General features: G+C 42.2%; 1 protein-coding gene across 1 annotated transcript in view; it reads right to left on the bottom strand.

Moving 5' to 3' along the window:
- Positions 1–21618, bottom strand: part of DNAH9 (dynein axonemal heavy chain 9) — a gene marked incomplete at its 5' end in the record, with an annotated part of 303352 nt that overhangs the window by 227064 nt on the left and 54670 nt on the right. The window contains 5 exons of the mRNA XM_081219032.1: positions 146–312; positions 915–1137; positions 15238–15662; positions 15757–15953; positions 19573–19708. Of these exons, the coding sequence (XP_081075158.1) occupies positions 146–312; positions 915–1137; positions 15238–15662; positions 15757–15953; positions 19573–19708 (1148 nt within the window). The remainder of the gene's footprint in view (positions 1–145; positions 313–914; positions 1138–15237; positions 15663–15756; positions 15954–19572; positions 19709–21618) is intronic.

Below are 21618 nucleotides of genomic sequence, written 5' to 3'. Positions count from 1 at the left end.
ACCAGTGGACCTAAATGGGAGGGAAGACTAGTAACTAGTCTTCACTTGTTAAAAGAATACGTGAACTCCACAGAGAGATCACCAGGACTTAAGATGCTGCTATGCTTCAAGGCCAGGAAGCGGTGATGGCAACCTGGGTGCATACCTGAAGGGGGCTTCTCTGCGGAATCGCTCCCAGAACCACTGCTGCTCTGCCTCGAAGGCCGCGCACCTCTGGCGGACGAGGGTCACTTCATTTGCCTGCAAGGGGGCCACCTGCTGCCTCACGGTAACAGCCATCTTTTTAATGTTGTTCCATTTCTCAGGCAGCTCCTGCAAAGGAGACCTCAGTGTGGTCAGACCCTCCCCCACAGTCCTGAGGCTGGACGCACCCGGCTGTCTTCATCTCTGCCCCGATGCCAGGCTCTGATGCCGTGGCATTGTTCGACCCTTCCTTGACTTGGCTCCCTGGATGCCCACTCTCCCGACGATCACCTACTTCTGATTCAACACTATCCTTCTTGCCCTCAACTTCTAACCCAGTAACCCTGGCCCTTTTCTACATTTTCTAAGAGTGCCTAGTTATTTCCTTTTACGCCCCACATCTCCTCTTAGACCATCATAACATTCCTCAGACCTGCTTTTTTTTCTCCGAATGAAAAATTCTGCTCATCCCTAATCCTGGAAAAAGAACCTAAACACATCATCCACATCAGTTCTCCCGTATATGTCCAGCGTTACAGTGTTTCATATTTATTGAGTTTCGAGAAAGTGGTACACATTATACATGTGCGACACATTTAGCTCCAAAGCATGGACCTTGAGTTATCACCAAGCCCTGTTTTTCATTTACTTCAACCCACCTCATCCCACTCTGAAATCCCCAAACTTTCCCTCTATTTCTTTCATTAAGAAAACATAAACTTTGCACTGACCTCCAGCTGCCTGAACAGTGTTTCCGGCAATTCTTGTCCATAGGTCTTCAGCAATTCAATAGTCTGCTTTAAAGGCTCAAACATCTCATCAGTGCTGCTCTGTCGTTCTTTAAGAGCCATAAGGTGTCCCATAATTTCAACCAATCCTTGGAAATCTCCTTTTCCGACTTTCTTGAGCAAGCCATTCTCGCTGTTTTTTATAAATGCTTCAAGGTCGGCCAAGCTGAGCAAAACAAACAGAATGTGAGGAGCCATTCTCCTTTCACTCCTTGAAAGGAAGATTTATTTAGTTCCCCAACATTAATAGCTATTATTATGGAAAACTCTCCATCCTCATGGTATTATTATGGAAAACTCTGCATATCCTGATGGCATTATTATGGAAAACTCTCCATATCCTGATGGTAAGATACGACCCTCTTCAGAAGTGTCAAGGTCGCAAAGGACAAAGACTTAGCCCTCCATGATGGAGGGTGCATTACTGGGACAACTGTTGAAATGTGAATAAGTCTGTACTAAGTAGGTTACTACTTCCACGGCAATACTAACTTCCTTGTGGTGATAACTGTACCATGGTTGGTTATCTAAGATGTTATCATTTGGGAAAGTTGAGTAAAGGTAAAATAGAATTCTTTGTACTATTTTTACAACTTTTTTTGTAAGTCTGAAATTATTTCAAAGTAAATATATTACAAATTATATTGTGAATTTCAAATTATTTTTTAAAAAACTGAAAATAAATACTATGGCCTCTAAGGTCATACACACTTGGGTTTAATTTTGACACTTACTAGATGTGTAACCATGGCCAAGTCATTTAACATCTCTGAGCCTCAGTTTCCTCATCTACAAGATTGGAAAAATCATTTCTTTCTCACTGGTTATTGTGAGAGTTAAATGAGATTCATTACTGAATTCAAAAATGTTTATTGGGCAACTATTATGAGCCCTAGCCTGCTTCCAGGTTCTGAGGATAGTATAATAAATAAGATAAAGTCTCTGTCCTTATGAAACTTTCATTCTAGGGGGAAAAATAAATGTGACACAGATCAATGAGATAAATGGTACAGTTTCACATGGTGATGAGTGCCATGAAATAAGGGCATAGAGACTAAGGTCAGAACTATTTTATATGCAGTGGTCAGTAAAGGCCTTTTATGGAGGTGATGTTTGAGCAGAAATGTAAACAATATGAAGGAGTGAGCCAAGAAAGAAACAGGAAAAGAGCTTTCCAGGGAGAGGGGGCAGCATGAGTAAAGGCACTGAAGCTGGATTCAGTTTGATTCTCTTGAGGAAAAGGGGAAAGTCAGGGTAGCAGAAGCATAAGGAGAACAGAAGGGAGCATCGAGGGAGAAGAGGTCAGATAAAGGGCCAGACACTGGGAGGCCTTACTGGCCATGATAAGAAGCTCAGATTTTATTCTAAGTGTGAGAATTCTGAGTAGGAGAAGGGCATAATTTGACTGGTTTTCAAAAAGAACTATAGATGGAGGAGAACAGATTTCAGCTGGAGGCGGTGATGATGATGGTGACAGTGACATGGGTAGGGAGACAGGAACAGAAGCCAGGGGGGCATTTAGGGACTATTGTGGTTGTCTGGGTGACAGAAGATACTGGCTTTGACCCGGATGGTGGACATGAGGAGAGGTCAGATTCAAGGCAGTTTTGCAGGTAGAGCTAATAAACCCACTAATGGGTTGGGGGAGGGGTGTGAGGGAATAAAGAAATCAATAAGGACTCCTGGCAATGGGGTGAATGATGATGCCATTTAAAGAGATGGGGAAGAATTGGGGAAGACTGGGGGTTTTTTGGAGGGAGAAGAGGGAAGGAGATAAGTTTTACCCATGTTGGGTTTAGGGAATTCCCTGGTGGTCCAGTGGTTAGGACTTGGCATGTTCACTGCCGGGGCCCGGGTTCGATCCCTGGTCAGAGAACTAAGATCCTGAAAGCCACCTGGCCTGGTCAACATAAATAAATAAATGTGTTAGGTTTGACATGCCTCCCAGACACCTAACAGAGATACTTATTAGGCAGTTGAATTTAAGTCTAGAGTTCTTAAGAGATGGGGCTAAAAATATAAATTTGGTAGTTATCAGCACACAGATTATTCAAAGTGTTAGATTAAATATCACCTGGAATATGGCTGTGGCTAGAAATGAAATTCCAGGCCGAGGTTTCAGGAGTTCTAACATTTTGAGTCCTGGAGGAGATGAGCCCAGTCAAGGAGACCTCGAAGGAGGAAATCAAGAAAGTAAGGTCTCCTGAAGAAACCGTTTGGGAAGGAGGGAGTGATCAGCGGTACCAAATAGTGCAGAGAGGTACAAGTCAGACGATGACTGATAATCACCATTGGATGCGGCCATATGAAAATCATCGGTGCTCTTGGCAAGACTGGTTTCAGTCGAGCAGTCTAATAAAGGCCTGACTGGAGGATACGTTGGAGAATGTGGATTTCTGTTTCTAGCTGTATGATGTACATGATAATATGAATGACCCTTCTGCTAAGACAACAGAAATGCTTAAGCACATATTTCAAAATCATTTAAAAATGCATCACTAAGGTGGCATGAAATTAAGGCATCTCCAGAAGCTGAAAATGTAGTGAAAGCAAGAACCCTGGGAGGTAAGCAAGGTTCAAAGCTGGCTCTCACAGGATAGTTTCTATTGAACCCTGGAGATCTTGAGCTTCACTTTGATTATTTATTTTATTATTATTATTTTTTTTTGCGGTACGTGGGCCTCTCACTGTTGTGGCCTCTCCCGTTGCGGAGCACAGGCTCCGGACGTGCAGGCTCAGCGGCCATGGCTCACAGGCCCAGTCGCTCCACGGCATGTGGGATCTTCCTGGACCAGGGCACGAACCGGTATCCCCTGCATCGGCAGGCAGACTCTCAACCACTGCGCCACCAGAGAAACCCTACTCTGATTCTTTATGAGAACTGGGGAACAGGTGATTAAGCCTAGGGCCCACTCAAGGTGAGGAAGCTAATAGGAAGTTGCATGTGAAGTTGCAACGCCATTAAGGGTGAACAAGAAATAAACAGGCTGCATGGTATGGGACAGCATGGAAACTCGCCTGAATTAACCATGACACTAGATGGACTACTGTAAGTTGAGGTACAAGTGGTCTGGGGTTGGAAGAGTCCCTTGATGACCAGCAGAAACAAATGAAAATCCTTTCTGGAGGAATGCAACAAGAATCCAATCCTCAAAGGATTACTCTCCAAGGAACATGATTTTATAATCAAAAGTCACAAAACACATAAGGAAAGAAGTCACCATGAGTGAGAGCCAGCAGAATTAAACCTGTGAATATTTTAGATACTAGAATTCAGCTGCAAAATATAAAATAGCAATATTTAATATGTCAAAAGACAAAAGAGTTCTTGTTTAGGTGCTTTGCTTTACTATTTCTGACTCACACACCAGGAGCAAAGGCTTTCCCTGCAGTTTCCCAGACATCTATTCAAGATTCACTATGAAAAACAACTTCATCCTTTTAAGTATGATATATCAGTTTGTACAGAAATGCTTTCTTTAGGAATCACCCTTCAGAAGCCTAGATAAACTCTTACATTCTCAACAGGTCACCATGCCTTACCCTGGCCCCAACTGCCTTTATGTTCAAGCATAAATTCAGCATTGTCTCATAATCAGGAATGGAGGTGATTTCAGTGGCTTTCCAAATATGCCCAGAATCTGTGATAGTGTGTGGACCTTTGTATCGAATGATGGATTCAGGAAGTGACAAAACTTATTTAAGTGGATAATGTGAAAATTATGGCCTGTGATGGCATTATTTTGTGAAAAGAAACTTTTAATATGTGTTCTAGCAATGCAAAAATGATCATACTGTGCTATGTTAGTGGGCAATTCCAGTAGAAAGAAGCCAATAATTTTCCATAGGCCTTTATGTTAACTTTGAAAGTGTATAAGTGTAACAAGTGTAATAAGAGGTCCAGAAGGAAGTAATAGAGAGAATGGGCAGGAAGCAATCTCTGAGAATATCTTGGCTGAGAATTTTCTTGAATTAATGAAAGACACCAAATATAAGATCAAGGAAGCCCAACAAATTCAAGGTGAAATTAATATAAAGAAACCCTCACATAGGTACTTCAGTGTGAAACTGCAGATTACAAAAGTGAAAAAAAAATCTTAAAATTAGCTGCAGGGAAAAGACGGATTTCTATTAATAAAAAAACCCCTAAGTTGATGGCTGACGATGCAACACCAAAAATGAAGCCAGGACACAATGGAATAATATTTTCAATAGGCTTACAGAAAATATGTTATCCTAGAATTCTCTCTTCCACATATCAATTTTTTCAAGAACAAGGGAAAAATACATGCATTTGGAGAGAAAAAGAATGAGAGTTTTACCAAAAGAGCCTTATTAACGGACCTTCTAATGACTACAATTCAGATAGCGTGTCTGTAATGTAGGAAGATGGAATGAGCAAAGATATTGGTAAATATGTAGATAAATTTAAATAAACAGTGAGTGTATAAAAATAAAGTATGATTTGTGGAGTTTAGATAAATAGCAGAGAACAATTGAAATTACTTGGAATTATAGAATATAATTTGATGTATGAACGGTTGAGATCAAACGAAAGTCCTTGTATTGGTTGTGAAAAGAGTAACAGTACTGATTAGTTTATTCCTTTTAAGAATGTTTTTTAAAATAGCTATGGTTAACTATTAGAAAAGAAGACTTAGATAGCACAACATCCAAATTAGCAGAAGAGAAAAAATGGAATAAGAAAAAGGAAAAATAAAAGAAAATATTTTAAAAAATGCAACCCAAAGCAGGCAAGAAAGAAAACAAAGAAGGACAAATAGAGAGGACACAATAAAATGGTACAAATGAATTCAAATACAGCACAATAGACATTAATGAACAAAACGCTCCAGTTAAAAGAAAGATATTAAGGTAGATAAAACATTCAGTTCTATACCAATTATAAAGATCTCTTCTAATATAAAGGCACAGAAATATTGAAAGCCAGAGGATAAAATAAGAGACACCAGGCAAATGTCATACAAAGGAAATTGGTTTTGTTATACTAATATAAACAAAACACACTTTAAACAAGAAATATAGCTAGTGATAAAAGATTTTTAACGTGTGGCTAAAAGATTCAACTTTCCAGGAATATATAAAAAATCAAACGCTGTATGCTCACATAGCATAACCTTAAAAAATATGAAACAAAAAGTGACAGAAGGGGCTTCCCTGGTGGTGCAGTGGTTGAGAGTCCACCTGCCGATGCAGGGGATATGGATTCGTGCCCCGGTTCGGGAAGATCCCACATGCCGTGGAGCGGCTAGGCCCGTGAGCCATGGCCGCTGAGCCTGCGCGTCCCGAGCCTGTGCTCCGCAACGGGAGAGGCCACAACAGTGAGAGGCCCGCATACCGCAAAAAAAAAAAAAAAAAAAAAAAAAAGTGACAGAATTACAAGGAGAAATTGACACTCTACCATCAAAGTGGAAGATTTTTAACACAGTTATCTCAGTAATTGATAAATTAAGCAGACAAAAAAAAAAGGCAGCGAGGTTACAGTGGGTTTGAAGAAAACAAGTTTGATCAAATAGGCATGCACAGAACATTATACCCAACATTTATAGAGTACACATTCTTTCCAAATATTCACAGAACATTTATAAAAACTGACCAAATTCAACAAATTTCAGAAGCTTGTTATTACATATGTTACATTCTCTGACCACAATACAATTGTTAGAAATTAATGACAGAAATGCAACTAGAAGAACCCATGTTTTAAGATTAAAAAAATATATAAGCACGTCATAATGAATGTTAAAAATATTCAGAGCTTAATTATTACCAAGACTTGTGAGATGTAGGTAAAATTGTACTTAGAAGGGAACTTATAACTTTAAGTGTTACATTAAAAAAGACAGAGGGCTCAAGGTGAATAGCAAAGCGCACATCTTAACTTAGCCAAAGGACAGAAAATAAACCTAGAGAAAATAGAAGGAAATAATAAACATAAAAGAATAAATTATCGGGGGCTTCCCTGGTGGCGCAGTGGTTGAGAGTCTGCCTGCCGATGCAGGGGACATGAGTTCGTGCCCCGGTCCGGGAAGATCCCACATGCCATGGAGCAGCTGGGCCCATGAGCCATGGCCGCTGAGCCTGCGCGTCCAGAGCCTGTGCTCCGCAACGGGAGAGGCCACAACAGTGAGAGGCCCGCGTACCGCAAAAAAAAAAAAAAAAAAAAAAAAAAAGAATAAATAATCAAAATAGAAATCAAATTATAATAAAGAGAATCAATGGGTTCATAAGATTGTTCTTTGTAAATCTCTTGGAAGATTAATTAAGAAGCCAGAAAGCACAATAGAAATGAATAGAAATCTAAAAAGGAACATATCCATAGATTCTGTAGAGATTAAACAGGTAAGAGCATAATATAAATTTCATGACAGTAATTTGAAGATTTACATGAAATGGATACATCCCTAGAAAAATATGACTTCCTAAGGAACAGAAAACCTTAATATTCCTATAAACATTAGAGAAATTACAGGTAAAAATCTTGCCACAAGCAAAATACCAAGGCCAGATGTTTCAATAGGAGATTTAAACTTTCAAGGATTAGAGAATTTCAATCTTACACCAACTCTTACAGATAATAAACAAGAAGGTTACTTCCTAACCCATTTTATGAAGCTAGCAAAACCACAGAGCAAGATCAGACAAAGATGTTATAGAAAGGAAAAACTGAAAGCCAGTTTCATCAAAAACAGACACATCAGTGCTAAATAAAATATCTGCAAACAAAATCAATAAATGAATATATTGAAAAAGACAATATTTCATGTTGGGCTTAATTCAGTAATGCTAGGTTGGTTCAGTATTAGAAACCAAATAATATAGTCACAACTTTAACATATTGAGGGGAAAAAAACAGAATTATCTTAATGGAGTTAGAAAAAGTCCTTGATAAAATGTTATATCCATTTTCGCTAAATCCTCTTAACAAATTAGGACTAGAAGGGAACTTCTTTAATCAGATAAAGAGAAGCTGTAAAAAACTCACAGAGTATTATACTAAGTAATGAAATGTTCAAAGTATCCCCCTTTTTTTTTTTTTTTTTTTTTGCGGTATGCGGGCTTCTCACTGCCGTGGCCTCTCCCGTTGCGGAGCACAGACTCCGGACATGCAGGCTCAGTGGCCATGGCTCACGGGCGCAGCCGCTCCGCGGCATGTGGGATCCTCCCGGACCGGGGCACGAACCCGTGTCCCCTGCATCGGCAGGCGGACTCTCAACCACTGCGCCACCAGGGAAGCCCTAAAGTATCCCCTTTAAGATCGGGGACAAGACAAGGATACTTACCATCACCACTTTATTCGATGTTATACTGACAGTCCTAGTCAGTGTGGTCAGATAAGAAATAGAGATAAAACGCATTTTAAAAAGAAGACTGAGGAGGAAGAAATAAAATTATCACAAATTTGTAGATGATAACTATGCACATAGCAAACCCCAGAGAGTACACAGATGAATTATTAGAATTAACAACTTATTTAGTAGAGTTGCTTGATACAAAATCGACATACAAATGTCAATTCATTTCCATGGAAAATATGATTTTAAAATATCATTTACACTAGGAAACAAAAAATAAAGTATTAAGGAATAAATCTTAAGAAAGACGTGAAAATCATTTTAAAGGAAACCATTACAAAATTTCATTGAAGGACATAAATGGAGAGATAACATGTTCTTAGGAATACTCATTACTACAAAGATGACAATTCTCCTCAAATTGATCTATAGTTACTGCAAGTATAATCAAAATCCCAATGGATTTTTTCTTCTACAAAATGATTTTTAAATGTATGTAAAATAGTAAGGAAGGGCCGAGAATGACTGAGACATTCTTAATGAAAGTGAACAAGGTAGGGACTCGCCCTGCCAGATATCAAGATTTATTACAGAGCTATAGTAATTAGGACTGCATCATATTAATGCAGTGACCGACAAAGAGCTATTTAACGCAAAAGATAAAACTTGTAGGAGAGGATGTAGAAGAGTATCATCAGGATCTCAGGACAAGAAAGGATCTATTTAACAAGAGAAAAGAAGATAACACAAGGGAAAGATGGACACATTTGGCTACATAAAAATGAACTTGTCATCAAAATATACCATAAATGGAGTGGGAAGACGGGCCACAAAACGGGAGACTAAGTCTGTAATATGTACAATCAGCAAAGGATTAGATATATAAGTCACTTCCAAGTATAAAAAGGGAGAAGATAAAGTCCAACAAAAATGGGCAAGAGCTATGAAGGAGCACAGAATAGAAAGCATAACGACTCATCCAAAAACACAAAAAGATGAGCCACTTTATTCATAGTGAGAGTAATGTAAAATGTCTATCACAGCGAGATACCACTAAGCTCCCAGAGGAATGGCCAGCAGTAAACAGTTTGTCAGCAGCAAGAGGTGATGGGGACGTGGGGAAGAGTCCACCTTATCAAGAGTTGTCATTAGGTGCTCTGACCCAGTAATTCCACTCCTAGCTATACACCCTAGAGCCATGTTTGCTCATGGATACCGTGATAGCTGTATAAGAGAATGCATAGCAACCTTGTTGATATTAGTGAAACCATCTGAAACAACCATACCAACCACAGAATGGATAGATAGATTGTGGCATATTCAGATGATGGGATACTCTACAGCAGTGGAAAGGAATGAAATATTGCTATATTCTCAGTGTGGATGGGTCTCAAATATAATGCTGAATAAAAGAAACAGGACAGAGGGATATATAGTATGCAACAATGTTTCATTTTTATAGCTTTAAAATGGAAATCTCAATATATGTATACTTGTGTGTGTGTGTGTGTGTGTATATACATATATATATATATACTAAGCCATGAAGAAAAGTATGGGAAGGATTATTTCACATTTAGGGCAGGGGTGACATCTGGTAGGGAGGAAGAGGGATTTAATCAGGGAAGAGTACATAAGGGAATTTTAAAATGTAGCTAATGTTCTGTTTCTTCGCTGGATAAAGCAAATGTGAGTATTCATTTTAATATTTTTCTCTAAATCATATGTATGCTACATTTTTAAAAATTTCTTTTTTCTTAATTTATTTTATTTATTGTTGGCTGCATTGGGTCTTCATTCTGTGGGCGGGTTTTGTCTAGTTGCGGTGAGCGGGGCTACTCTTTGTTGCGCTGCGCGGGCCTCTCATTGTGGTGGCTTCTCTTGTTGTGGAGCACCGGCTCTAAGCACGCGGGCTTCAGTAGTTGTGGCTCGTGAGCTCTAGAGCACAGGCTCAGTAGTTGTGGCGCACGGGCTTAGTTGTTCCGCGGCAAGTGGGATCTTCCCAGACCCGGGCTCGAACCCATGTCCCCTGTGTTGGCAGGCGGATTCTTAACCACTGCGCCACCAGGGAAGCCCATATGCTACATTTTGTAATAAAATTTCTTGTAGAGAGAGAATGGAAGATGAAGAAGTAAAGAGATCAAGTATAGACACATCTTTTAAGGAATTTTGCTCTGAAGGAGGGCACACAGAAATGATGCTGTAGCTGGAAGGACTCCTGGGACCGTGTTCCTTTCTTTTTTTTTAAGATGCCAGATGTGACAATATATTTGCATGCTGTGGAAAATGTATGAAAATAGCTGGTGTTGTTGATAGGGAATATTTAAGGAAGTAAGTTCTCGAGTAGATGAGAGGAAAGAAGCTGGACTTAGAAAACCAGCTTATTCACTGTAACAGGAGAGGTAGTTGAATGTATGGCTTCAAATGAAGGTAGGATGGTAGATTTGTTGGTGAAAGGTGAGTTAGCTCTCTTGTGATTGGTTCTAATTTTTCAGTGAAATGAGAGGCAAGGCTATAAGGGCAGAGAGGATATTTGAGGTTTAAGGAGAGAGGAAAAAAAGAGTCTACGGGAGTTGGGAAGAATCTATGAAAATGTTCATGAAAAAATTTATGTTCATAAATTTAATATGAGGTTGGTCAGAAGACTGGTTTGTTTTTCCTTCATCAAGGATGAATTGCTCAGGTGCAGGTGTGGGGCACTGAGTTTAAACATTTAGGGTTTTATGAGGTGGGAACGGGAATGGGGAGCAAGGGTGATAAACACTGAGCTATCCCGATAAAGCATTGGGACCAATGGATTGGAAATCCTGATGGGTCTGAAGAACTTTGCATGGCACCGTTGCCAAGTAAGTGAGCTGGAAAGATACCAAGTGGTGGTCAGAGAATGGAACGCTTTAACCTGAGATTTTGAAGGGGAAGCAAGTACTTGCTCATCTTTCCTTCCACGTCACTGAGGGCAAAACACAGAATTAGGTAGCAGAGGTACGCCAGAAGGAAAGGGCAATGGAGAGAGAGGTTAAGAAAATGAGAGGCAGGTATAATGAAGGCTCCATGTGGATGCTGAGTCACTGAGGATGATTATCAGCAGAAGGATGGGAAAGGGAGACTGAGCCAGATGACATGACCTGCAACGAAGGGGAGGAATGGCTAAGGGCTTGGCAGGTGACTGTGGCAGGGACAAGTGGCAGGTTGTACTTTCTGATAGAATTCACTCCAGTGGAGCCGGAGATTTTGAGGGAGGACCAGGTGTAATGGTCTGGAAGCTGCAATGAAGAGCAAGAATATCTCATCTACCTCTAGGTCCAGTGGTAAGAAGGATATAGGAGAAAAATCCAGCCCTACTTGGGAGGGCTGCAGGGAAGCAGTATCCTCAGGAGAGAGCTGGGTTTCAGTTAGACCAAAAAAAGGAAGAGAGAAGACGAAGGGACAGTGGACTTTGCTGATGCAAGATCCTGAGGTCCAGGGGAAGAGCACAGGGGAGGGCTTTGCAAGGGCAAGGGTGGGACTGAGTAAGATCAGGGCATAAAGAGCTGAATGGCGATGAGAGTTAAGATGATGCTATGGACTGAATGTCTGTGTCTCCCACAAATTCATATGTTGAAGCCCCAACTCCCCATTTGTGATGGTATTTGGAGCTGAGGCCTTTGGGGAGGTAATTAGGGTTAGATGAGGTCATCAGGGTGGGGCCCCCATGAGGGATTAAGTGGCCTTATAAGAAGAGGAAGAGAGAGATCTCTCTTTTTCTATCTGTACACAGGAACTGAGTAAAGGCCATGTGAGGACACAGTGAGAAGACGGCTGTCTGCAAGCTAGGAGGAGAGCTCTCACCAGGAATCAAATTGACTGGCATCTTGATCTTAGACCTCTTAGCCTCTTGAATTGTGAGAAATAAATTTGTGTTGTTCAGGTCACTCAGTCAGTGGTATTTTGTTATGGCAGCTACAAGGATCCTAATACCAATTCCAATGCCTATGGGTGGGTAGGGGGGCACCCCACACCACCAAGCAATTCTCCAACACCAACTGCCTGTCCTACAACTTAGGACAGTGTCAATTCTGACACTATTCTGACACTATTTACCTGGAGATTCCACAGGTTAAGGGTTCAGTCCTACAAGGCTGCCTCACCCCCTTCAGACCCAACTAGTCCAACTAGACTAGACCCAACTAGACCCAGACTAGTCCAGGTTGTCACCTTGCCTCTGACTGACCAGCTATAGGACAGTGGTTCCAATGACCTCCTCCTTGCATTTGATTAATTTGCTGGAATGGCTCACGGAACTCAGAGAACCTGTTTACTCATTAGGTTACTGGTTTATTATAAAAGGATATAACTCAGGAGCAGCCAGATGGAAAAGATGCACAGGGCAAGGTATGGGAAAGGATGTGGAGCTTCTATAGCCTCTCTGAACGCACCACTCCTCTGAATCTCCATGCATTCACAAACTGGGAGCTCTTGAAACCCTATCTTTTTGGTTTTTATGGAGACTTTATTACCCAGGTATGACTGATTATACCATCAGCCATTGGAGACTGATTCAATTCCCAGCCCCTCTCTCCTCCCTGGAGTTCTGGGGAATAAGACTGAAAGTTTCAACCTCTAATCACATGGTTGGTTGTCCTGACAACCACCTCCCATCCATAGGTGAGGTCCAAAAGTTACCATTAACATAACAAAAGATACCTTTATGGCTCTCACCACTTAGGAAATACAAGGGTTATAGGAGCTTTTGCCAGAAACAGGGATGAAGACCAAATATTGGGTTGGCCAAAAAGTTCATTCGGGTTTTCCCAGGCATCTTATGGAAAAACCCGAATGAACTTTTTGGCCAATCCAATATATATGTCTTATTACAAATTGCAATATCATATCAGTCCAAGCTGAATAAGACAGATGATAATGAAGGATTGGATTTCTGTCAGTAAATGAAGTATTTATGTAAGGCAAGGTGGGATTAATCCTGACACCTACTAAGAGAAGGTGGAAATCACAGAATTACAAGGTGCATAGTAGACACTCAATAATAAATATTTCTTATTGTTCTTATTATTTCTTTTTTTTAATCTAATCTTTGAGAACACAATGAGACATTCTCCCAAAGTGTAGCAAAGTAGTCAGTTTATGGATCACCAACTATTAAAACTGGAAGGCACCTTACAGGAATCCAGTCAAATTGTCTTCTTTCAGAGACAAGGAAACAGGGGTTCAAGGAGGACTCAGGCCTTCTCGGTGCTCGATCATGTGTTTCCCTGTTAAAACAACTGTTACATCCTGTGAAGCCTCACCTGGTAGGGACACATGGAAGCTGCTGTCACTGTGCCCTGTATCAACCCTGTGTTTCTGATGCTCTGACATTTGGGGCCTTGTCGGCCCTGGAGGGATTGACCCTCCCAAGGTTAGCCAGTTCCTGGAGATAGCAAACAACCTGCTTTTGACTGTGCCTTTTAAATGCAAGCCAATCAATCCAAAGTCCATATCCCCAACCACCTCCTCCATCTGGCTCTCATTCTCCAGGCCACAGTTCACCTGCCCTATAATCCCACAGCCTGGTACCAGACAACTAAAGACAGCCCCTACACCCCAGAGCCTGTTAAAATTATTTAAAAAACTAGGCAATCCTAAACCTGCTCCTAAACCTGGAGAAGAATGTCTTGCCCATTCTTCTCCATGGAAGCCGTAATAAAAGCTCTTGCCCATGTTTCCCCTCACTCCCTCTGCTTCCCGATTAACACTGGTGCCCCCCATTTGGCCCTGCATGGTGTGCTGTGCCCCCCTCCTCTTGGGATCTAACAAACTATCTTTTCAATAGCAGTCATCTCCTGATCTGTTGGCCTTGCCATACCTAAATAATAATAAAATCTGCATCCGAAACATGTCCCCATGTCCTTGGGTCACCAGACCTGCTAATGGAGAGGGACCACAGAGCACAGAGCTGTCCCCTCAACAGTACTCCATTCAGGGGCAACACTGCCACCTCCCCAACTGCCACCATTGCTTCCCTTTCTTGCCTCTCAAGTGTGGGAAACTGGCTGCTGCTTCTTAAACAACACTTGGAAAGCCCTGTTTGAAACATCCCAAAATGATTTCCTGTGGCTTTTCTAGAGTGGAGAACCATCACCCTTGCAAAGTCTCTCAGAATTTGTTTGTAGAGAGATGCATTCTCGACTTGGCTGTCTCCCTTCCACATCACTGAGCAGCAAGCAAGACCAGCACCAAACTCTGGGCGGGGGGCTCCCCTGCAGCATCAGCTAATACACCAAAGACTGATCACTGAACAGAGGGACCATGGCACTCCATAGGATTTTGTGGGGAGGGGCTGGGAGCTGAGATTCTGCCTGTGGCAGACCTGTGAGGACAAGGCTAAGGTGAAGTAACTGGGAGACTATTAACCAACTTGATTATTTATCTAGAGGTTGGTGCTCTGGCTTAGAGAGTCTGGTGCTGGGCTGGGTGGTGTAGGTCTATGGTGGAACAGACAGAATTTCAGATCCCATCTGTCACACAGCTAGAGTGGCACTGGCAGGCATCAGGGGTGTGTAGATTTAGGGGCTCCCGTGCTTCACAGCTGGATAATCTGAGACAAGGAGTAAGTGGGAGAAATAAAATCTAAGAGGCCCATTAGACCCCCTCAGCTTCTCAGGCTTAAAGAGATTTCACAGTCAGAGCTGTGAAGGGAGGTTAGATCTGCTATTATTGTCTCTAACATTATTTACCACTTACTGAGTGCCTTTCGCACACTGGGCACCAAATGGAAAACGAAACAGAACGAGGCCAGGTCTGATGAACAAATGGGAGGGCAGGACTAACGTTACTGCTGGTGTCCAAAAGCCTGGAACCTCCAACCAGCTGTTTTAATTTTTAATTTAACCAAGAGCCTATGGAGAAAAATGTGAAGAAGATTAAAAACATGGTGTTCCTGACAGCCCGGGAAGCTAGCAGGACCGTGTTACCTGTGAGTGACGTAGTCCACAAGGTGCTGTTTGAACATGAGGCTCCACTTCTTAATTATATTCAGCAGAGACGTTTTAAAGGGCCGCACATCAATCTTCATCCAGCTGTCAAACACTTGGATGGGCTCCAGCCTGCTCACGTCTTCATGGAGCTTTTCGTAGCAGTCGATCTGCGCTTTGAACTGATGGAGCAGGGGCGGGTTCTCTGGAATGCCATCCTCAGCATGGGCTTCCATCTCCTCTGCTGTGAGCATGTGCCCATATAGCAGAAACTGGCCCAGAGCCTCCTTCCGGTCCTCCACGTAGAGGTAGGAATACTGGCTGAGGGTGCTCCGATAGCCGCAGCAGAGGGTCATCATGCCCTGCATCCGCCCCATCAGCTCGCCCCGCATGCCTGCCAGATCAGGCATGGCCTCCAAGTCAACCTAGGGGAGCAAGACAAAACCAGGCGGGTGACACCAGCACTTCACAGGGGGCTCCAGATCTGATGGGAGGGCAGGATGTTTGCAGATCCAGTACCTGATAGTGGGGAGAGCCGTTTTGAGGGGAAAGCCGTGGAACCAAGGACGATATCCTAAAAATGCTGGTGATGAGACCCTCAACGATATCGCAGAAGCCACCCTTCACTCCAGGCTCCAGAGACGGACAGAAAACCAATTCTGGGATGGCTAAGCTCAGCTGTGCTTCAAATATCGGGGTGAGTCCTGCCTTACATTCTGAAAAACAAGGAAAACAGAAGAGAATGGGTAACGTAGGCAAAATGCAATACTGTTTTGAAAGCACTCAGACCATTTCTTTCCTTTAGATGAGCTGTTTGGGTATAAGAAAATGGAAATGTAAAATTTGCTAACACCCCAGAAAAGGTGAGGGTGGCAGTCCTGCAGTGTTTATTGATAGGGGAACCAGTGACATTTGGAACAGGCTAATTCTCGTGCAGGGCTATCCTGGGCATTACAGGACATTTACTCTCCTGTCCTCAGAGGGCACGTCCTAGTGACTGATCAACCCAAGCCAGTCCCCTTCCACATTCCCAAACACCTCCTGGGAGGCAGTACAGCCTCTGACTGAGAAGAGGTTGATTTTGCAAAGCCAGTTTCTTGGAAGCAGCTGATTTCTTCCTGTGCACAAACCAGGCCATTCCCCATTGGCAGCCACTAGGGGAACAAGGGTGTGCTTGTCCAACGTCGTGTAGGCGTGAAAAAAAAATTCACAATCCTATCCCTTCTGCTCCTTTTCTGTAAAAACAGAACTTATTTTAATTCTGTAGTCCTGTAGTGATACGATTTTTAAAATCAGTATAAATGATTAACAAACCCCTGATTACTTGCTTGACTAACTTGCCTTGCTAAATTTAAATCAAAATATAATATGGAAAAAGATGTTCCAATTACAAGATAAATGCTTAGACCCTTATTAATAACCACTTATTTTCATATATATATACATATATATATATATATATATATATATATATATATATATATATATATGTTTGTTGTTTTTTTTTTTGCGGTATGTGGGCCTCTCACTATTGTGGCCTCTCCCATTGCGGAGCACAGGCTCCGGACGCGCAGGCTCAATGGCCCTGGCTCACGGGCCCAGCCACTCTGCGGCATGTGGGATCTTCCCGGACCGGGGCACAAACCCGTGTCCCCTGCATCGGCAGGCGGACTCTCAACCACTGCGCCACCAGGGAAGCCCCATATATTTTCTTGATTGTAAAAGTATTTAGGAGACTGCTGCGTGCTGGACATCACGGGCAGTGGAGACTACTCATGGAAATCCATTATCCCTTCTTCCCTGGAAATAGAGGTATAAGTGGACGGGCTTGCAGTTAGGTATGGCAATGTGATTCCCTCACCAGTGGGATGTGGGAAGAGGTGCCACTTCTGGGCTGCGGTCCACGAGGCAGCAGGGGGCCTCCTCTGTCCTCTCTTTGCCCTCCCACAGGCTGAAGCCAGGATGCAGCAGTGACCCGGCTCAACCATGGAAATGAAGACCAGGCCCTAGAAAGTGGTGGAACCACAGGACGGAAGGAACTTGCAACTGACCTGGAGTGCTCGCTTTGGACTAGAACCCGGGGGACAGACTTCCATGTCCTTTAAGCCACATTATTGATGGCGTTCTTCTTACCACTGCTTAGCCATTCTCCCTAACTAAAAAACTGTGGGACCCTCAAAGATATGTAAGACTAAGGCTTTGCCTTCAAAACTGTAAGGATGATAAATCTGCATTACTGGACTCAGGAGTGTCCCATCCAGTGCATATTTAACTTAAGGAAGTGCAAGTTTACCAATATCACAGTAACTATACTATTATTATAGAGTAAATTTTTGAAAAATCAGTAAAATTATGCTTTGCATATGTACTCATGATATATTCTGTATTCCTACATGCATTAGATACTTATAATTTAATAGGTTGGGTTGCATATAGTTTAAAGGATTTAAAAGACTTTCAAGAACATGTTACTGTATGAGATTTTGCCCTATGTGACGACATAGGAACCGAATCCCTATGTTAGATGCAATGGCAACATAATTACTGTACAAGTTGGATGGTCGTGGCGGTTCCACGCCCCTGGTACAAGCCAATCGCTTTACGAGTTGAGAAGAGGAAGAGTGCTTCTGGATACAGTGGGTAGCATTTAACCCAGGCAGGGTGTGGATTCTGAGAGATGGCTGGGAGGCCAGCCCAAGAGCCATGGGAATGGTATTGGTTTGACCAAACACGAGAAGTGGAAATGGTAAGGTGGACCAGGGGAATAAAGTTGTCCACCTGGGCTATGGCAAAGGGTCATGGTGATTTTCCTCTTAAAGGCCACTCTCTTTAGGCTCCTTCACCTTGCCTTGGTAACCAGCGCCTTTTAATTTTATCTATAGCTCCTCTGCTCAGGCAGCCACTAGGTCCAGCTCCTGCCCATTCTATTTTGTGAAGGAAATGTGTTCCCTTTCCCCCCATTTCCATGGAGGGAAGGTGACTTTGGCTACCATCCCCTGTCCCCATCCTCTTGCTCCCACGCTCTCCTCCTCATGAGAGGAGGACAAGTGACATATCGGACAGCCCAGATCAGGAGAGCTGGATAGACACTGGCCTAGGGTGAGCCCCTTATGCAGTGCCCGCACTCAAGTGTGGCTGGGGCATCTTCCTAGATCCAGAGGAGGGCTAAGTGACGGGACCCTCAGCCTCCAGTATCAGAGGAGGTTTGGTCAGTTCACTCAGATGAGCACCGTTGGCGCTGGTCCCTAAGAACCAGTTTTCCAGTCTCAGTGCCTGTGTTCGATGCCCCAGGTTCTAGAAGGTGACCTCCTGCCTTGTTGGCTATGCCCGAGCCCATTTCCTGCTTCTGTATCTCCTTGATTTGGAGCACCTTGCACCACGAAAGCAAAGACCTTGCCTCTGACCTCAGTCACTCCACCTACCAGGACCATGGGGTGGGGGTGAGGGTGGGTGCTGCCCATCTGAGCTACACCCAGTGCTGGCCTTGCTCCTCTCTGCACTGTCAACCTCTTACATGGGCTGGATATCTGGACATGGGTCTCAGCCCACCTATTTTAACTCTGCATTTGATTTCTTTCCTTGGGTTGGGCTCAACGGACTAAGCTCTTGTCTCACCTTCATCCTCACCTCATTCTTCACCCTCGCTGAGCTCCTCAGAATCTACCAGAATGCGAAAGGTGTAACTCAACTTTATTCCTGAACTCTTCTGCCCTTTCCATCTCATCCCTTACAAACCAAGGTTAGCCTTTACTATACAGTCTTTGACTCTGTGTATGGACCATAAATTCAAAGCCCTTGGCTATCTTTTAACAGCTTCAAAGAATGCCCATTGCCTCCTTGACATTCCTTTTCCTTCTAAAAGCTACCTCATCCCCAGCTTCTTGTCTCTTTTTACACAGAAAAACTTGATTCTTCCATGTAAGCTGGCTACTACAACCTCCCTGTGTTCTCAAAAGGCCACAGAGATACAGTACATTCAGCTTGAAGGCAGGGAATGTCCCCTCCCACTGCTATGAGTCAAGTCCAGGTGGAGCTGCTCCAGCTTACTCACTTCTCCTCACTGGAGCTTCATTTAGACTGAATTGGCTTTTATATTTTTGCTTTTGCTATGGGCTTCACTATCTTAAAGCCTGATTTATCATCTGAGTTTTGAAGAGAGAGAAGTCTTTTATCGTTGGACAATTTAGAAACGCAATGCCTTTGCTATAATTCACAAAATGTTCACAACACTTTGGGAAAAGTCACAGAGCACTCAATTGCACTTCACTATAACTCAATAGATGCTATTACTGTTACCTTCCCAGTAATAAACCACTTCCATAAGCCAGTAAATACCAGTATTTTCCAGGAGATACTTGAGGGAGCACTCAATGGCAAGAAAGAATCCATCCACCAACATATCATCAATGTAGTTAACATAAGTCTTCCAAATACTGGAGGTTGAGTCTGCTGAGAAAAAACCCAGGTTTTCCTACAAAATAAAGAAGAATGGATATAAACCATGTTTAATAATATGGGAGGACTATTATCATTAATGGGAATGAAAACAACACATGGAGAAAAATTGCACTGTTATGAAGAATTTTCTATTACAGACAGACCTTGGAGATACTGTGGGTTTGGTTCCAGACCACGGCAATAAAGCCAATATTGCAATAAAGTCAGTCACACAAAGTTTTTGGTTTCCCAGTGCACATAAAAGTTATGCTTACATTATACTTTAGTCTATTAAGTGTGCAGCACTATGTCTAAAAAAAGAATGTTCATACCTTAATTAAAAAATACTTTATTGCTAAAAATGCTAACCATCATCTGAGCCTTCAGCAAGTCATAATGTTTCACAATAGTATCAAAGATCACTGATCATAGGTCACCGTAAAAGTATCACAAGAAAGAAAGAGTTTGAAATACTGTGAGAGTTACCAAAAGGTGACAAAAAGAAAAATGGCATGAATAGACTTGTGAGGCAGGGCAGGGTTCAATTAAAAAAAAAAAAAACAGAACAATGCAATATCTGTGAATGTACAATAAACATTAAAATGAGGTATGCCTATACATGTGTAACAAACCCATTCTGTCTAATGGGTATAACCCTTGCTTGAAAGGAACACAAAGTTAACCCATGAAGGAAATGTGGTGCCTCATCCTCTCCCTGAGAAAGGAGGATGGGGTCAGGTCACCTTCTCAGGAGGGATGCTGATGGATGCAATGTGTGCTTCATAGATGCTGACTGAGGGCTGTGGAGGAAGCTGCATCAGAGCAGAAGTCAGGGTGGGCAGAAGGAGGAACACTAACGGTAGAAGGCATTATAATTCAAGACATAAGAAATCTGGGGTTCAAGCAAGTAATGCATTTCCTGGATAATCCTTAGAAATGAACTGGAGTGGATCCCACCCCTGGGCCTATATCTGGACAAAACTCTAATTCGAAAAGATATATGAACCCCTATGTCCATAGCAGCACTATTTACAATAGCCAACACATGGAAACAATCTAAATGTCCGTCAACAGATGAATGGATAAAGAAGATGTGGTACATATATACAATGAAATATTACTCAGCCATAAAAAAGAATGAAATAATGCCATCTGCAGCAACATGGATGGACCTAGAGATTATCATACTAAGTGAAGTCAGTCAGAAAGAGAAAGACAAATACCATATGATATCACTTATATGTGGAATCTAAAATATGACACAAATGATTATATCTATGAAACAGGAAGAGACTCACAGACATAGAGAACAGACTTGTGGCTGCCAAAAGGGAAGGGGGTGGCAGAGGGATAGATTGGGAGTTTGGGATAAACAGATGCAAGGTAGTCTATATGGGATGGATGAACAGCAAGGTCCTACTGTATAGCACAGGGAACTACAATATCCTGTAATAAACCATAATGGAAAAGAATATGAAAAAGAATATATATATTAATATATATAACTGAATCACTTTGCTGTCCAGCAGAAATTAACACAACATTGTAAATCAACTATACTTCAATAAAATAAATTTAAAAAAAGAAATGAGCTGGAGTGTTTTGTTGTTGGCATTTAATATTAACTAAAAACCTTCATCCTACTGAGTGAATTAGAAAATGCACACACAGAAAGGAATGCACAGGCTTTCTTTCCCTCCTTTTACATGATACAGTCGCCGACCTGGTGGTATGGCAAGTACAGATGTCCCATTTACTCATCATTCAGCCTTTTTACAGCAACTTTCCATTTATCTTACATCTTCAAAGAACGTGGTTACCACTTTGCAAAAGTAAATTTTCTAGGTGACTCACGCTTACCCCTTTAGGAAACACTGCCATATTGTAAATCTCATGATTCTGCTTTTAAATGTCAAAACTCTAAAATTTCTAAAGTGTATTACC

Source organism: Mesoplodon bidens (genome assembly GCF_964165515.1).
Source record: "Mesoplodon bidens genome assembly, chromosome: 19".
NCBI lineage: Eukaryota > Metazoa > Chordata > Mammalia > Artiodactyla > Ziphiidae > Mesoplodon > Mesoplodon bidens.
This window is presented reverse-complemented; position numbering and strand designations above follow the sequence as displayed.